This window comes from Emydura macquarii, unplaced genomic scaffold, assembly GCF_026122565.2.
Source record: "Emydura macquarii macquarii isolate MOO-44397 ecotype Brisbane River unplaced genomic scaffold, CSIRO-AGI_Emac_v2 contig_509, whole genome shotgun sequence".
Lineage (NCBI taxonomy): Eukaryota > Metazoa > Chordata > Testudines > Chelidae > Emydura > Emydura macquarii.
The window spans coordinates 267,044-283,969 of NW_027130646.1; the positions used below are offsets into that span (position 1 = coordinate 267,044).

At 56.1% G+C, this 16,926-nt stretch overlaps 2 protein-coding genes across 2 annotated transcripts; one reads left to right on the forward strand and one right to left on the reverse strand.

Moving 5' to 3' along the window:
- The first annotated feature begins 214 nt into the window (after positions 1 to 214).
- On the forward strand, positions 215 to 7,157 carry LOC137147183 (transmembrane O-methyltransferase homolog). Its single transcript, XM_067539050.1, has 3 exons — positions 215 to 476; positions 5,931 to 6,127; positions 6,706 to 7,157. Exons 1-3 carry the CDS (start codon positions 215 to 217, stop codon positions 7,024 to 7,026), a joined length of 780 nt encoding a protein of 259 aa, XP_067395151.1. The 3' UTR covers positions 7,027 to 7,157.
- A 3,504-nt stretch (positions 7,158 to 10,661) lies between these two features.
- On the reverse strand, positions 10,662 to 15,950 carry ANAPC15 (anaphase promoting complex subunit 15). Its single transcript, XM_067539051.1, has 4 exons — positions 15,810 to 15,950; positions 13,168 to 13,227; positions 11,840 to 11,977; positions 10,662 to 11,154 (listed from the first exon to the last, which is right to left on the reverse strand). Exons 1-4 carry the CDS (start codon positions 15,927 to 15,929, stop codon positions 11,107 to 11,109), a joined length of 366 nt encoding a protein of 121 aa, XP_067395152.1. The 5' UTR covers positions 15,930 to 15,950; the 3' UTR covers positions 10,662 to 11,106.
- Positions 15,951 to 16,926: the final 976 nt, after the last annotated feature.

Genomic DNA, 16,926 nt, shown 5'->3' on the forward strand with positions numbered 1-16,926 from the left:
CACCAAGCGAAGGGCGTGGGGGGGGGTTGCTGGTAGTAGTATTAGGCTGTTATCCTCTGCTGTGGGCCGGCCGCTCCAGGGGGCCATGGAACACACCTGGACCGGCAGGTTACACGCATCCAGCCGGATCCGTGCTCCGTCCCTCTCACCTGCTCGTGGCTCTCTAGGTCTGTGGAGCCCCCGCACCCACCACCTGCTCTGTCCTGCTGCAGAGATGGTCTCTCCAGCCATTGCGCTGGCCTTCATCCCCTTCCTGGTCACCTTGATCATCCGCTACCGCCACTACTTCCTGCTCTTCTACCGGGCCGTGCTAGTGCGCCGGGTGCAGGACTGCCTGACCGGAATCTCCCGGGAGGAGAGGGCCTTCCAGTACGTCCTTGCGCACGCCATCCCCGGCGACCCCCAGCACATCCTCGAGACCTTCGACCAGTGGTGCTACCACTGCGAGTACCTCAGCAACGTGGGGCCCCACAAAGGTAAGGGCTCGCCCAGCCAGAAGAGGTGGGGGGGGAGGGGCACTGAAATGCAGCCGCCTCTGGGGCGGAACACAGCTGCTGTTTAACAGCGCACAGCAACATCACATGACCGTTTGGGACCAGAAGAGGGGGGAAATAGCAAATCCAATGGAAATGTAGGGAGGTGTAAGAAGTGCTGCAATTACCACAGCTAGAATTTGGCCAGGACACAGGGGTTCAGTCCCATTGTGTTAGGTTTTGATACGTGCCCATCCCTAGTATCTGAGTGCTTCAACACCCCGGTTCTTGTGAGAAATACCGGGTGAGCTTTAGTGGCCACAAGTAACTGGTTTTATGTCCCCTCCTGCCCTAGCAGCCGCTCACCACCCCCTGAGGCCTTTATTCCGCGCTGCCCCAGAGTGTTCCCTGCTGTAGCACGTGCTGGGGTGACAACGGGAGGGCTTCTGCCCCAGTGCTAGCGTCGCCCTCATGTCTGTCACTTCTATTACATTCCTGCGCTGTCCAGCGTGACTGTTCAGAATTCCAACACGGGGCGTGGGACGCAAACCCTCCTGCTCCAACCCCTGCCAAGTGAGCAAGAGAGAATCTCCATGAACAGCTCAGCAGTATAGGGCTTATGACACGCAGCGGCCCGGACTCCAGCTAGAGCAGGGTCTCCTTGTGCTGATGCGCTCCCTTTGGACGCTGTGGGGAGCAGTGGTCGGCAGGCTGGACACACACACCGGGGCAGGGGTTTAGCGTTTACCGCACAGATGCTGTAGTTCTCTTCAGCCCAGCCAGACTCCATCTGACCCAGGCCGGGGACCCCACCTGGCGGCGAGAGAATGAATGCAGGCTCTGCCGCGAACTCCGAGCTGTGGGTGGACGTTGGTTGAGTGTGCCGGGCCTGTGCAGGGATTCTTGCCCTTGCAAGCGGAACTTTCCCCGCTAAGGCTCGCAGAGAAAGCAATGGCCGGGCAGAGAGGGAGCTCTGACAGCCAGGAGCATGTGGCCTAGTGGTTAGAGCAGCTGCTTTAGCTAACCCAGGTGAGGATCTTGAGACCTGAGCCGCTTAAGCGACAGGAGAGCTTCTCTAGCCCCCAGCCCCACGCCAGGAGGGAGAGTTCCTGGCCAGGAGCCTGAGACTGACTTCCAGGAAGCTTTCCTGCTCCGGCCCCGAGCCCCCCCTCGAACGAGCCAGCCCAGGCCTGCGGGCGCCTGGATTAGCCCCCACTGGCAGGGTCCCTGGTTCCCTGCTCAGCGAGCTCTGCTCCCTGGGGGGGAGGTGGGAGCGTCCCTTGGTTCACAGCGGGAGCTGCAGGCGGAGGGTTGCGTTTCCAGCCTGCTGGGCCCAGGGGACGGAGCCGCCCCAGGCTGCTGTCAGGAGCCCCTGCTCTGGGGGTAGGCTCTGGCGTTCATGCCCCAGCGGGGAACACGCCAGGTTAGAGCCCAGTACGCCCAGCCCAGCACTGATTTCACCAGGGCCAGCCTAGACCCTGGCTTTCCTCGGGGGACTGGAGGGCAACAGGGCTCCACCAGGGCAGCCTTTGCCCGGGGCCCGGGGCCCCTGTCCACAGCTGCCAGCCCAGCCCAGGCCTTAGGGTCTGTGCCAGGAAACTAAACAGCACACACAGGCTGTGTCGGGAGCCAGCGAGAGCCATGAGGTCTCTGTGTCCAGCAGCCTCAGTGAAGAACGCCCCCCTCCCTGGCCCGGACCTGCCGGGCCCCCCGTGTAGGGGAGAGGGGAATTCGCCTGCCCGGCCCATTCAGTCTTTGGCTGTGCTGCTGCGACTTACGGCAAAGGGGGGCCAAGAGAGGGTGTCGGTGGAGTTTCGAGTCGCGTAGACCACCTGCCGCCCAGGCTGAGGCGTCACAAACTCGTGGCATGCAGGACCCCAGATGCTGGGCGCCCCCTGGCTGCGGCATTTCCTCCTGGGCTGGCTGGCCTGCTCTGGGAATTGGGAGGCTGCGGTTCTACGCGGGAAGGAAGAGGGCGGCTAAAGCAGAGAGAGAAAAAATCCTATCCCACGATCCGCTCCATCCCCTGCTAGTGCCGGGCTGGCGCTTCGCGGCTGCCCGCTACCAGCCCCGGGTGTCTCATGTCCCCTCCCATGGTGGATCGGCTTCCCCTCCGATGGGTGGGGTCCTGCAGACTAGAATTCACCCAAGGCCGGCACCCCAGAAGTCCCACTGAACCCCCACTTTGCGACTGTACGTGGCCCGGGGGGTTACTGCTGGCCTCGGAGTCCCAGAGGCAAAGGCAGTGCTCAGTTTGCACCCGGGCTTGCCCCGACACCGCTGGGCCGCAAAACCCTTTGACCTTCGCTGCCATGAACCCCCCGGCGCAGAGCAGAGCGGTCGCTGGCTACGGACCCACCTTCCGGCCATGCTCTGAGAAAGGGGGCTGCGTCCTCAGGGAGCGAGCGAGCGAGTTTAAGAGTTGCGGGAGAACTCGCCTGCTGTCTAGTGGGCCGACACGATGCCGGGGTCCCAGCGGGGGTGGCGTCTGGGGGAGCATGGCAGTGCTTATCCCCGCTGGACGTCATCCGTGGGGGCTACATTCCCTGCTAGCTGGTTTTCTCCCCTTTGGGACAGGGCTCACTCACACTTCCCATGCAGAGGGGGGGAGAGGAATCTCTCCTGCAGCACCTCCCGCGTCTTTAAGCTTTCCCAGGAGGAGTGGGATCTGGGAGCTGTTTTATAAGGGCTGTGAGAGTGGCTGGGATGGATGTGTCGCCATCGCCCTCAGCTGGACAGAATCTGATCTCCTCGAGGAATTGAGCAAAGCCGCTTGTACGCTGAGTTCCAGCCACCCTGGTGTGCAGAGCCGAGGAGTGCGAGGGCTGGTTTCAGGTGGTGAAGAAAACTCAGGGCTTGTCCTGCTTCAGCAGCTTCCCTTCAAGAAGCACCAAATGTTTATTGTTATTCAGCACTGACACAGCCATAGCACTGTATAAACACACAGCAAACACTAGCCTGCACTGTCTTCCCTCCCTGCAGCTGGGGAAACTGAGGCACCACGTGGGGCCGTGACTCACCTGAGGTCACAGTGGCAGCACTTGGGAGCAGAACGCAGGAGCTCTGATTCCGACCACAAGGCCAATCCCGCTCCTTGGAAACAGTTGGGAGCAAAGGGGGTGGAGCGGGACATTTAGGTAGATTCCCAAGGACAGTGTCCCAAGACCGGGATCTCTGGGACGGGGGGAGACTCCCGGATGGTGAGGTTGGGAACCACAGCGGATAAAAATCGATGATTAAAAAAAAAATCTGATTTTTTAAAAATTTAAATCGGATATTTTAATGTAAATGAAATAGAGGTTTGTTTGGGGTTTTATATATATTTAAAACAGGTGGCAACATGTGCAGATGATACAAAACTACTCAAGATAGTTAAGGCCAAAGCAGGCTGCGAAGAGTCACAAAGGGATCTCACAGAACGGGGTGATTGGGCAGATGAAATTCAGTGCTGATAAATGCAAAATAACGCACATTGGAAAACATAATCCCAACCCTACATATAAAGTGATAGGATCTAAATTAGCTGTTACCGCTCCAGCAAGAGATCTTGGAGTCACTGTGGATAGTTCTCTGAAAACATCCACTCAATGTGCAGCGGCAGTCAAAACAGAACATGGGGAATCACTAGGAAAGGGACAGATAATAAGACAGAAAATATCCTATCGCCTCTTTATAAATCCATGGGACGCCCACATCTTGAACACTGTGTGCAGATCTGGTCGCCCCATCTCCAAAGAGATATATTGGTATTGGAAAAGGTACAGAAAAGGGCAACAAAACTGATGAGGGGTATGGAACAGCTTCCATGTGAGGAGAGATTAATAAATCTGGGACTTTTCAGCTTGGAAAAGAGACGACTAAAGGGGGATATGACAGAGATCTATAAAATCCTGACTGGTATGGAGAAAATAAAAAAGGAAGTGTTATTTACTTCTTCTCATAACACAAAAGCTGGGGGGGGGGGGGGTGTCACCAAATGAAATTAATAGGCAGTAGATTTAAAATGAACAAAAGGATGTATTTCTTCCCACAACACACAGTCAACCTGTGGAACTCCTTGCCAGAGGATGTTGTGAAGGCCAAAACTATAATGGGGTTCAAAAAAGAACTAGAGAAGTTCATGGAGGATAGGTCCATGAATGATTATTAGCCAGGATAGGCGGGGATTGCTGTTTGCCAGAAGCTGGGAATCGCCGATGGGATGGATCACTCAGTGATTGCCCTATTCTATTAATTCCTTTGAAGCACCTGGCATTGGCCACTGTCGGAAGCCAGGATACTGGGCTAGATGGACCATTGGTCTGACCCAGTGTGGCCATTCTTATCTTCTTATGAAACTGACAACCTAGATTAAGGCCTAAACTAATTATAATTTGTTCAGATCATGTAAATTAATTACAAAACACATTAAGCAGTACATGTTTACTGCCAAGTTTTGAAGAAAGTCATATTACTGAACTGGTGAAAGTCACTGGCTAAATACCTTGGCCCCAGAGTTTGTTGATATGTTAGACCAACTTTTGACAGCAGTAGTCTCTTCTGTAGGTGCACAGAGAATATTTTCTTCATTTCAGTTTATTCAGTTCAATGACGAGGGTCAAAGTTAAGAAACCAGGTGGGAATTGGAAAAGCAGGAACGCTTGGATTCCTTTTCCAATCTGTGAATAAAAACTAGGTCTGTGAGAGGATGAAATCAACTAGTTCTAAAATCCTGAAGGACCTGGCGACCAGAAACAATCAGGTTGTCACTAACTACACGTCCTTCTTCCTCTGTTTAATCAATCAGTTCGTTTTCAATGCAAAATACGGTTTGATACATTTTTTCTTACGTATCCAGCACATTTCAGGAAGTTTTCGTTCATTTAAAAAAATTAAACTGTGGTTTTGTGCATTTTTAATTGAATTTTAATTTCTATTCGAACAGCGCTTCACACAAATCACGAGTAAAAAAATGAATCTAGTAAAAAGATGTGCATCATTCACCCTTTTCTAACATTAAAAAATGTAAAAAATTAAGACTCTGAATAAAAGTCAGTGAAACTAAGGAATTGCTTAAGTAAATGCGTACAGCGATAGCTTAGCCTCCTGGTGAGAAAACAGAAGCACCCTGGTTAATGTAGAGGCTAGATTTATTTGCAAATCAACATGTTTTAATGGTTGCAAACCAGTGAGACTCAATCTTTCGTGTTGAAATCGATGATTTAAATCAAGGTTTCCTGCTTGCAGATTAAAACTGGTGACTTAATTCTCTTTGATTCAAATCAGTCCACCCTGTTACCTGGGCGCTCAGAACCGGGGAGGACCGAGCCCTGGGGAACAGACCACAGGGGACAATCCTGCCTTGGCCAAGTGTGCCCATGGGCAGACACCTCCTGGGTGGGTTCCCCGTGGCGTGGGGCTGGAGGTGGGATGTGTCTCCAGGTGAGCTGACCTTACCAGGGTCCCTCTGCCCTCTAGGCAAGATCCTGGACCGTCTGATCTACGAGAACACGCCGCTCACCGTGCTAGAGCTGGGCACGTACTGTGGTTACGCCACCATCCTCATGGCCCAGTGTCTGCCCGTGGGCGCCCGGCTCTACACTGTGGAGATGGACCCACGCAATGCCGCCGTGGCCGAGAAGGTCATCCGCCTGGCAGGCTTCGACGAGGATACTGTGAGTGGCTCTCTCCACCCACCCTCCGTGCCCTCCGGGGACTACAGACCCATGGCTAACCTTGTTTACTCTGAACTAGCCTCAGTGAAGCCAGGCTGCCGGGAGAGAGCATCTCTGGGGCAGAACCCGGCAGCCTGTCTGCACCTGCACTGGGGGCCTGGAAGTGAAGGGTCCCAGCACCCAGCTTCGGCCCCAGGGAATTTCAGGAGGGAGAAGAGAATTCATGGGCTCAGAATTTGGCCCAGCCACGGGTTAATGTCCAATCTCGTAGCTTTGCTTCCCCGGACTGTACCATTTGTGTGCCAATTGCCTCTGGTCCCTTGCGGTTTCAACGGGCTGAGCTACTCCTCTCCACTTCCTGTCTCAAACAGCCGTGCAGCGTTGCTGTTGGCTGTTGAACAAGCTGCGGAATTCTGCCCCAGAGACAGCTGCATGCTAAAGCACCGAGCCCAGACTGGTTGGCCCCTGGGTTCACGCCCTGCCGTGAGATCCCACAGGAAGGGCTGCGCTGTTAGTTGGGGTGCCATGCAGCGTGAGCCCCCGGGTTGATCCCCCCCCCAATCTCTCCCCTTGCACAGGTGGAGCTGATCGTGGGCGCCTCGGAGGAGGTGATCCCCCAGCTGAAGGAGAAGCACGGCCTGCTGAAGGCCGACTTTGTCTTCATGGACCACTGGAAGCGCTGCTACCTGCGGGACCTGCAGCTGCTGGAGGCCCACGGCCTGCTGTTCGAGGGAGCCACCATCGTGGCCGACAACGTGGTCTTCCCCGGGGCGCCCCACTTCCTGCAGTATGTCAAGACCTGCGCCAAGTACCAGTGCAAGATGCATCGGACCAGCTTGGAGTACTTCCGGGCCATCCCCGACGGCATGGCCGAGCTCACCTACACCGGCCTGGACTGACCGCTCGCGGCCACGGTGGGGCCTGCGGTGCTGCGTAGCGATGCACAAACCCTGTGGTTGGCGTGTGGGTGTGTGCACACCTGCGCAGGGCATCGCCGGGCTGCACCAGTTCTGCAGGTGAGCCCGTCGTTGCTGTGTGTATATGCGGGCAGACGGGCCAGATTCTGTTTTCATTTCCACTGGTGTAAAACCCAGAGTCACTCCAGAGAAGACAGTGGAGTCCTCTGCATTTACACCGGCGGATGCGAGGTGAGAATCAGTCCCATGCAAGCTACGCGCCGGCTGCACTGTTTGTGAATGATTGTGAGTCTCCCTGCTTGGACACGTGCACTGTCTGAATGAGCAGGAGCACACCCCCAGATGTGCACACCCCCAGATGTGCACACACACTGTTTGCACTTCAACTGCGTCAAAAAGGTTTCATTTGCCCCCACCTTACCCCTCCTTTTGCCCCCTCCCTTCGCTCCTGTCTTCTTGCCTTCTCCTACACTTGGGACCCCTGGCCTAGCCCCTTGCCCCCATGCATTAGCCCCCTCCTACCCTTTCAAATCCCTCCCCCAAACTTTCCCACCCTTGAGATTTAAAGGGCAAGAAGGGAGCCTCATGTTGTGTCTCCTGGGGGCCAGGCCTTGGTCGTTCCTTGGTTCCTATGCAGTGCTGTCTCACCATCAGCGCACAGCGACACGGCCTGGAAGGCGGGTGGGCGTCCGTGCTAGGAAACGACGGGGGTTTTACCAGGCATTGCACCTTTCCCTCTAGTGACGCCAAGCTCTGTGGCTCTGCCTCCCCCAGGCTGGTTACTACGAGCACCCTTCACGTAGGGGGCAGGTTTGGTTACCGGGGCTACCTGGCCCCTTTGGCTCAGCTGGGATTTGGAGATGGGCCTGTGCAGAGTCGTGGACTAGTGGCTGGGTGCCCTGAGCCAAGCTGGCCAGAGCAGGTGCCACCAGCGGCCAAGGCAGCAGGACACCGGGTTCCATTCCCGGCTCAGTACGTGAGTCACTTCATTTGTGTGCGCTAAAAGATTCCTGAACCCATTTACACAACCCAGACTGTAAAGCCAGGGGGAACATCTCCTCTCTCATGCTTTGTCACTTCATCCGGACAGAATAGTTAAATAAATCACACAAATGACCCCCTGGATCCTTAACTCTGACCCCGGGATGGTGACATAAGGCAGAGCTGTGGAGTGAAACACAGACATGATCTACTGTGGATGGAAGGTGCTGGGTTCCTACAGTGAGGAAGGATGGTCCAGTGGTTAGGGTGCTAACCCGGGACTTAAGACCTGAGTTCAGGTCCCTGCTTTACCACAGACTTGCTGTGACCACTGGGCAGATCCCACTCGTCCGGTGCCTCAGTTTCCCCTCGGTACACTGGGGATAACTGCACCGGTGTGCAGGGGTGTGGGAGGATCAATACGTTATGGGTTGGGATGAGCTCAGGTACTCCTGTAACTGGGGGCAGATAAGTACCTTCTTGTGCTGCTGCCCTGACAGCTCTTTGAAGTCTTTGGCTAAGTGCCAAGTATTTTCTGCAGGCTGGAGGGAGCTTTACAAGATACAGTAGGAACCCAGCCCCACATCCACCCCCTCACTTCGGCTCTGGAGCCAAACTTGGTGTCTCGCCCCACCCTCTCCAATGGACAGAGCCAAACAGACATTCAGGTCCCCAAGTGAGTTTTATTACGGAGGCCCATGTCTAAGGGACTTGTGCACTGCATGCTGGCCTCCCGGCAATCGGAGAACTATCCCGGGCACCCTGAGTGCAAAGGCTGCTGGCCGGATGCGGCTAGGGGAGCCAACCCACGCCTCACGGACAGGCCGGTTCCGATGAGCCAGGTCTGGATAATCCAGATTCTGTGCGCTCCAGCCTGAGATGTGAAACTGACTCGACCCTGTGGAACCGAGAGGAAAGGCTACTCCAGGGCCGTGTTTCTCGACCTTTTAAGTAGCAAGTGCCTCCTAACTTCTGAAAATGTTAATAAGTCCCCAACACTCCATGTTCCACTCTGAGAAATACAATCTTTCCCCTGTACCGCTGGGCGGCTGCATTTCTCGTACAGCAGGAGAGCTCTGAGTTCTGCAGTGTGGTGCAGCTGTGGCAGATCACAAAACCCCTGCTGCTTCTCCCCTCCTTCCTCCTCCCCTTCCTCCACACAGGAGCAAAGATCAACACCAGCCAATCACTATGGTCTGATGACGGGGTCACGTGGTGTTCTCCTCACACACAGGGGAACTTGTGAGGTCTGAGCAGGCACTAGCGCCCCGAGTGGATAGCGGCGCTGCCCATGGCCGTCCCCAGGGGGGTGCGGGTCTGGGGCAAATCACACAGTGTGGGCCCCTCTTAACATTGTTATACTGGTGAAATCTGGGGCTGTCATAGCTGCCCAGCTAGCGCAGTGACATTGACAAGTAAACCTGCCTGTAGAGCCCGGCTCCAGGACCGGGCAAGCCGCTGGGCTCTCCGGGCACCGGGCTTTGAGCCGGAGAGGGGAACTGCCACTGGGCAAGTTGCAGGCACCTGCCACTTGCTCTGAGCTGGGGTGGAGGAGGCTTCCGCACTGGCTGGGACCCGGGGATGTGGGCAGGCGGCAGGCAGCTATTGCCCATCTTCAAGCCAGGGCGTGGGAGGCTGTCTCTTGGCTCAGAGCCAGAGCATGGGTGGCAGTCAGCCAGCTGTGAGCCCAGCTTGCAGGGTGCAGGAGGCTGCTGCCGGGCTCCCACCTGGGAGCTGGGACTGGGCGGGACACAGGCAGCTGCCACCCAAGCCAGCAGCTGCTGCCTGGCATCCCAAGAAGCTGGCGGCTGCCACCCGGCATCCCAGCTAGGAGGTGGGACCGGCTGGGAAGCCACGGCTGCTGCCCGCCTCCCTTCACTGGGTTTTTCACCGCGGACCCCCTCCCTGTGGGGTACGTGTACCATAGGTTGAGAAATTATGCTCTAGTGTACGGACTGGTGGCTGGCTAGGAAGGGCACAACTGCTGCTTATCACACTTTACTCATGGCCACATGGAACTAAGACTCAGTTCTTCCTGCTCCAGAAGCACAGCGGTGGCCTGCCACTCCCACCAGAGAGGACTCGCTGCTCGCTGCAGCAGTAGGAGCTCTATGAAACACAGGCGAGCAGTGCTGATTCGCTCCAGTAGAAGGCAGTGGTAGCCAGTTCATTACATTATTTACGCTAAAGGAACACCCAGGAAGGGTTACTTCCCACGGAAAGATGGAGCCAGCAGGACACGGAGAAGCATGTTGGTTGTGTCTGTTGTTTAGACTGCAACAATTCCACGGCTCCGCTGACATCCCACTCATTGCTGAGCTCCAGTGGCCGCGGGGGACTTCCTGGGCCCAGTGAGACAGAACTGAGCCCTCTCACGCGACACGCGGGGTTGTAAAGTGCTGTCTGATATGTCACTATGGGAATGAAATGACAGGCGAGCATTCCAGTTGCTCTCCATTAGGTGAAATGGGAACTGCTTTCGGGGTCACTGGGTCTAATGCTGGGGAGATGCACCTTTATGTGAAGTGACAAATTGTCTCTTACTAGGTATATGCACAGCACCTGGCACAATGGGGCCTTGATCTTGGATGGGCTTTTAGGCACTACCGCAATGCTATTAATAAACAGCCTCAAAGAATTGTTTGTGTTATTTATTGGGGGAATACCCCACACTTCTGAGAGAGCCAGAGAGGCTGCTCTGTCCCACCCGTGATCCCATGCAGCCCTGTACGTTACCAGGGGCTGCCCTGGCACAGAGCAGCTGGTGACATGGGCAGGCGCCGAAACCGAAAGCTTCTCTCCTGCTGGCTCCACTGTGCGGCCTGAGGCTGGACCAGATTCTGTTCCGTGCATCGTTCACAACAGAATCATGAGACAGGCGGCAGCGGGGACCCTGGAGCAGGAAGCTTCCCTAACCAGGGCCTCCCAGTGCTGCTGGTCTCAGCCCCGGCGCTGACCGAGCCGTCCCATCCGACGCCCACAGACAATGCCAAGCCAGAAGGGAGAGCTCTCCCACCCTCCTTCGGCTCCTTGGTGAGTGGGTGCCCAGCAGCTTTTAACCTGGGTCAAGACGGAACCGGCTCAGATCATCCACTGGTCTTGGTCTTGCTCAGCTCCTTCCATGTCCACCTTGGGAAAAGGAAAGAGGAAGGCTATTCCCGCAGCTTGAGTGAGTCCATTCCTAGCACAGGGCAGGACGGCCCTTGGAAGGGATGTGTCGCGGGAGGGAGAGACAGGAAATGGGAGTCAGGACGCCTGGGTTCTACTCTCAACTCTGCTGCTCAGTGACCTGGGACAAGTCACCATCTTTGCGCCTCCGTCTGTCAAACTGGGACAGTGACGTTTCCCAGCACCCGGGGCGTGACTGGAAAGCTCACCGGGCTGGCTCGGCATTACTACCGGGCTCTGGAAATAACACCCACCCCTGGAGCTCTCCCAGCTCCCGACGGGGGAGGGATTTGTCCTCACGGCTGAGAAAGCAAGAGGAGGCTGCCTGGAGCCTCCTGAGATGGGGGGGTCCCGGGCACAGCTGGGGAGGGATCTGTGCAAGTTGTTCCTCCAGGGAACAGCCCAGTATCAGGAACAGAGACTGGAGCTCGGGCTGGATGATAGGCAGCCTCGTTACCACATAGTGCTCAGGGAAAGGGAAGCTGACAGAGCGACCGTATCGCTGCTTTCCCTGCTGGGGGATGGAGGTAGCTGGGGGGTCTGGCTCTCCCCAACCACCTCTGTGTGAGCCTCCCCTCGCACTGGGCTCTGCGGATGTCAGAGGAGGCTTGGCTGCGGAGGTTCACCGGGCACCACCCCCACGTACCTCATTGATCTCCCCGTCGTCCGGGGACTCGTTGTAATCGTTCATCTCGTCCATGTCCTGCATGTCCTCGTCGTCCTCAGAATCCTCTTCGCTGTCTTCGTCGTCTTCGTCATCCTCCTCTTCCTCCTCATCGTAATGCTGCAGACGCCAGGACAACCCACAGCTGTCAGCCCGCCGCAGCACCGCTCCCTAGCCAGCCCTCACTCCCCTTCGAGGCCTGACGTTCCCCTGTCTCTGCTGCTCTCGCCTCCCGTGGCCTGGCACGTCCCCTCCCCTAGGGATCAACACGTCCCAGGGCCAAGAGCCCCCTGCACCAGCACGCAGCGCCCTCAGCTCCCAGAGCACTCTCCCCATCGCAGCAGCCCTCACAGCTCACCCACCGATCTCCCACAGCCTGTCGTTCCACCCCCACCTTACCAGCTCACCACCCCTTGTGAGGGACAGCAGACACTTGCTCCCCACGAAGCGCCATAGCCCCCAGACAACACAGGACAGGTGCAGACAGCTGCCCTCTTGCCAACAGGAAATGTTCCTCCTTGCCTCCCCCACTCCAGGGTCTCGCTGGACCTCCTTTCCCGGGAGGGAAGGAAAGGGGAATAGTAGAGTGAGCCCCTTGCACCTTGTGGGCTGAACACATGGCCTCCCTGGTGCTCCCAGGGTGCAGATGTAATGGTGCAGCTCATTAGCCACCTGGCCATGGAGAGCTTCTGACTGGAACTGACCCCCCAGGAGCACCGGCAGTCACCCGGGGACGGAGTGTTCCAACGTCCTGTAGTGGCAGCTCTAGTTATAGGCAGGCCCCGTGGTTTTTTGCAGATAGGAATTCACACAAAATAAAACAGGAAAACTCAACCGCAGAGGCGTCTCTTTTCCCCACGGGCTGGGCCCGGCTCCCTGCTCTGGACATTCAACCCTGGTACACAGGGCTGTGGTGCCACTCACTCGAATTTGGCCTGGCCAGCCCAGGGGTGCGGTGACCCCATGTGCCACCGTGCCAGGCTCCACGCAGGGATCCAGGCCCAGTCGTGCAGGACGGGAGGCGCTGCTGTGGGGTGAGTGTGGGGTGGAACAACACTAAATTCCCCCAAAATAAAATAAAAAATAATACAAATAATGTCACGGGGCTCTAGTTATAGTACTCCTCAGTACAGGGGAGCGCTCTACTGGACTACACTACCCAGAATCCTCCGCTGGAATTTGTGTGCGCCTGTTTAGCCAGTGAAAAACACAGCACATTGGTTTGTTAACCGCACAACCTCCAGATCTCCGTCTTCCCTTCTTAACAACCAAAACCCTACGGTGCAGAAAAAGGGCATCAGGATTCTTACCTCGGAGGCAGGTTTTCCTATAGGGACCAAATTATTGTCTTTTTCTGCTATGCTCTGCAGCTGGTGGGGGGAGGGGGGGGAGACAAACAAAAGAGAGAGAGGAAAGTCAGTCTGAGAAAGCTGATGCCGTACAATACCTCAGCACTGTACCCTGCAAAACAACGAGTGGAGGGGGATAAAAATCAGCTTTGGTTTTCCCTGGGAAAGTATTGCACAGTAAGTTTATGCCCCTTCCTTTAAAAGGGCTGGGAGTGGCCAATGGTACTGACCGCAGGACACCACAATAGATGGAACAATTGACTAATTCAGTTGCTAAGTAATCTGCAGCTTTCAGGTCATGGGAGATTCAAGGGCTAACTGGAGTCAGGGATAAAGATCATTTCACCTGCTGCTGAAATGCAGCCACTTCTGGGTGGCCGCTGATTAAAAAGTCGTCTTGTGCTATGTGCTTAGGACAGGAAGTGGAGAAGACTGTACCCAACTGAAACCACAGGCTAAATTTACACAGATTCCCCACAAGGCCTTGGGCTAACAAAACAACACGCATAAAAACTGCTGGGGGGAATCTAATATCCACAAGTGCCCAGGCCCTTGATTTTACACCTCACCCGAAAGAGGGCTCTTCCTGCAGCCCAGCACCCAGACACCAGCAGCTCAGCACCGATCTCGACTGTGTCACTGACACCAGTCCCTGCAGCACAACCCTGGCTGTTCCTTCCAGCTCTCCCAACCGAGTTGAGTGCGGACTCCGGCCAGGCTCCACCCTGCTAAGCATGTGACAATCGATGGCGATACTGAAGCACAGAGGAGCCGCAGGAGGAGGCAGGGTCAGAACCTGACTGTCGGATCTGTCCACTAGACCGCGCTGCTGGCTGCCCACAAGGAAGGAGGCAAGATTTTGCTAATGCAGCATAAGGAATGCTGCTCCCTGCTCTACTTGAGGATGGCTCAGTGGGACAGGACTCGGAGCAGAGTCTAAGATCGGCAATCTGGGTTTAGCTGTCGCCTATCTACAGCTCTGTCAAAGGATTAGGAACATTAGAAAGGCCGTTGTTATTAGTTGTCCCAGCTCCCCATGTCACTTCTCCAATGCTCTGAACAGTCTAGTTTTAAGTGACTCAGGCAATGAAGCTTTCACCATAATCCCTGGCTTTTGTAACACCTCTGTCACCTTCCACACACTTTACAGACATTAACGGATCGCCACATCCCTCTGGAGACTGCTCCATGGTCTATCCAATCTCACTGCCAGGGTTTCCCTAATTATCTTTGCAATGGTTTCCCATCTGCCTCTCGGAGAGTTGCCGCACCCAAGTCCCTTACAGAGCGATCACACTTCAGCCTTGTGCACTCCAGTCTCAGTTTGCCAAAGTTTCCTTCCACTGCTACAACCAATGTACGTAACTGTGAGCACATCGCATAGCCAAGGCATCCACGGCCACCGGTATTGTAACTACTACGCCACCCAGACCTGCTCCGAGCAAGGCTAGGTGGCGTGGTGGGTAGAGCACCAGTGCCATGCCTGCACTAACTCTTGGAGAGCTGCACCAGTGACAGAAATGGCAGGAAAGGTACTGTGGGGACAGCCCAACACCCTGATCAGTTCCAAGCACCTGGGGACCAGAAAGATGTTGAGAAAGTGGAAAGAGTTCAGAGAGAATTACAAAAGTGATCCAAGGGCTGGAGGAAGCATGTTATTATGAATCACTAAAAGAATCTGAATTTAAAAATGCAGGTTTCCTTAGCTGGGTTAATGCCACCACTGCAGATTAGTAAACCTCCTTTTAAACAGTAATTGTGGCACCTCAATCACCCTGTGACATATGCATCAGAAATCCAGTGAGAGGAGCATGGAGTTCATGTATCACCACTGATGCTGCTTTTTTAACGTTTACCTTTCACTCAGGCAGGACAATGAAAATAAAGCCAGCCAGTTTCGTGACTGGATTCATGGACCAACATACAGCTGTAGTGTTTGGATGGCAAATGCTATAAGGGAACATTTAACGCTCATCAAAACCACAGACAGATCAGTGGAATTACAAAAGAGTCACAGCCATTCCTGGTGACTGTAGGTTGATCTGACGGGGTCCCTTTAGCGACCCTCAGTTCAGTTACGGTCACTAACTTCACGGCTATGTTCTGGTTTGTTCATTTGAAGTAAGAAAGTGGGCCACATTTTTAAAGGTATTTAGGTCCCTAGTGAGAGATTCAAAAGTATCCGGGGCACCTTCGCACCCATTGCCCTCCGTGGGAATCAGGCGCCTCGATCCTTTCGGAAAACCCACGAGGGGCCTAAATACTTTGTGCAATCCCACCCTTGGTGACTGCCCACAGAGCATTGCTCTGCTCGGGAACGTGCGCAGGACAGCAGGAGAGAGCTTACCGGGGGGGGGGAACCCCAGGAGGTGAACCCCCGTGCAGGAGAGGAAGTGCAGGGGGCTGTGCACGGGGGCTGGGCAGTGCACCCCAGACTCAGCACCCAGGTCCGGATGAGCCTCCTGCCGGCCACAGACCCGGGCCTCCCGGGCCAAGAGCGGGGAGCCCCCCCCCCAGGGCTGGAGTCCCTGAGACACGAGCAGCTGAGAGCAGGACGTGCTCGGCGCTGCACCCGCGGCGGGCTGAGGGGTCCCGCCGCTCACCCAGGCCTGGTGCTGCTGCTCCTGCTGCTGCAGCTCGTTCTCGTCCACGCAGGGCCGGTCCAGGTTGAACCACAGCGACTCGGTGACGCGCGGGAAGAGCGACGGGAAGAGCGTGGACATGGCCCGGGGGGGGAGGGGCGGCGGTGGCGGCGGGGGGGGGGGGGCACGTAGGTCACGTGTGTGTGTGTGTGTGTTTTGGGGGGGGGGGGCACCCGGCGGCTCCACTCACCGGACACGGAGCGTGGCCGCGCCGCTATCGCGCGGGGGGAGGGGAGGGCAGGGGAGGGGGAGGTTGACCCGGAAGCGCCTCCTCCTGCTGAGTGCGCGCGCACGCCCGCACCGGAAGTGACTCGGTGGCGGGAAGGGGAGCCCGCCTCTCCCCCGCGCATGCGCAGTGCCGTGTGCGAAGGGGGTGAGGGGACTCGGGGGGGCTCGCGGCTGTGACGTGCGATGGCGGCCGGCGTCGTGTGGCGCAGCCCGTGCCCTCGGACCGGCTGCCCCCGACCTCTCTCGGGCGTTGGACTGGCAGACGGGTAAACCTGTGCGCAGCGCCGTGCGCGCGTGATCAGTACAGCCCCCACCGGGGGGGCACACTTGTCCCCGCGCTCGGACCAGTGGGTCTTTCATCTCGTGAGGCCCTGCCCCTCTTTCCAAGCCCTTCGTCTGTATTGACTTCTTCTCCCACACCCGCGCTCCCCTCACCATTAGGGCACAGATTGCGCCGCCTGGCGTCTGTTTCACGACTACCTGCCCCAAGAAGCTGACGTGCAAGGTGGATGGAGATCTTATCTGTCTATCCCACAGAAACTCAGCACGGGGGTGCTTGTCATCCACAAGTTGTGTTACCTTCTTTACTTGTGTAGTGTCCGGGGGGTCGGAGTACAGCCCTACCGCGCTATCGCCATTCATGAAGCGTGGAGTTGCTAGCCAGAGACTTTCTAGTGTATATTTTGTTCATTGTAACGTTTTCCTTGATTGTGTTATCTGCTTTCTTTCCAGTAGAGCCCCCTCCCCCCCGGCCGACCTTTTGTCTTATTACAATTCTTTTATTCCGTTATTTCTTTATCCCATGTCAACTTTTCAGTTTCCCCTATAGTAGCAAGAAATTTTTTTTTTT

Coding starts and splice junctions, on each gene's coding strand:
- ANAPC15 (XM_067539051.1), bottom strand. CDS start 15,929: ATGTCCACGCTCTTCCCGTCGCTCTTCCCGCGCGTCACCGAGTCGCTG. Junction 11,978..13,167: donor TAGGAAAACCTGCCTCCGAG/GTAAGAATCCTG, acceptor TGGCGTCTGCAG/CATTACGATGAGGAGGAAGA. Junction 11,155..11,839: donor ACGACGGGGAGATCAATGAG/GTACGTGGGGGT, acceptor CCTTTTCCCAAG/GTGGACATGGAAGGAGCTGA.
- LOC137147183 (XM_067539050.1), top strand. CDS start 215: ATGGTCTCTCCAGCCATTGCGCTGGCCTTCATCCCCTTCCTGGTCACC. Junction 477..5,930: donor CAACGTGGGGCCCCACAAAG/GTAAGGGCTCGC, acceptor TCTGCCCTCTAG/GCAAGATCCTGGACCGTCTG. Junction 6,128..6,705: donor CAGGCTTCGACGAGGATACT/GTGAGTGGCTCT, acceptor CCCCTTGCACAG/GTGGAGCTGATCGTGGGCGC.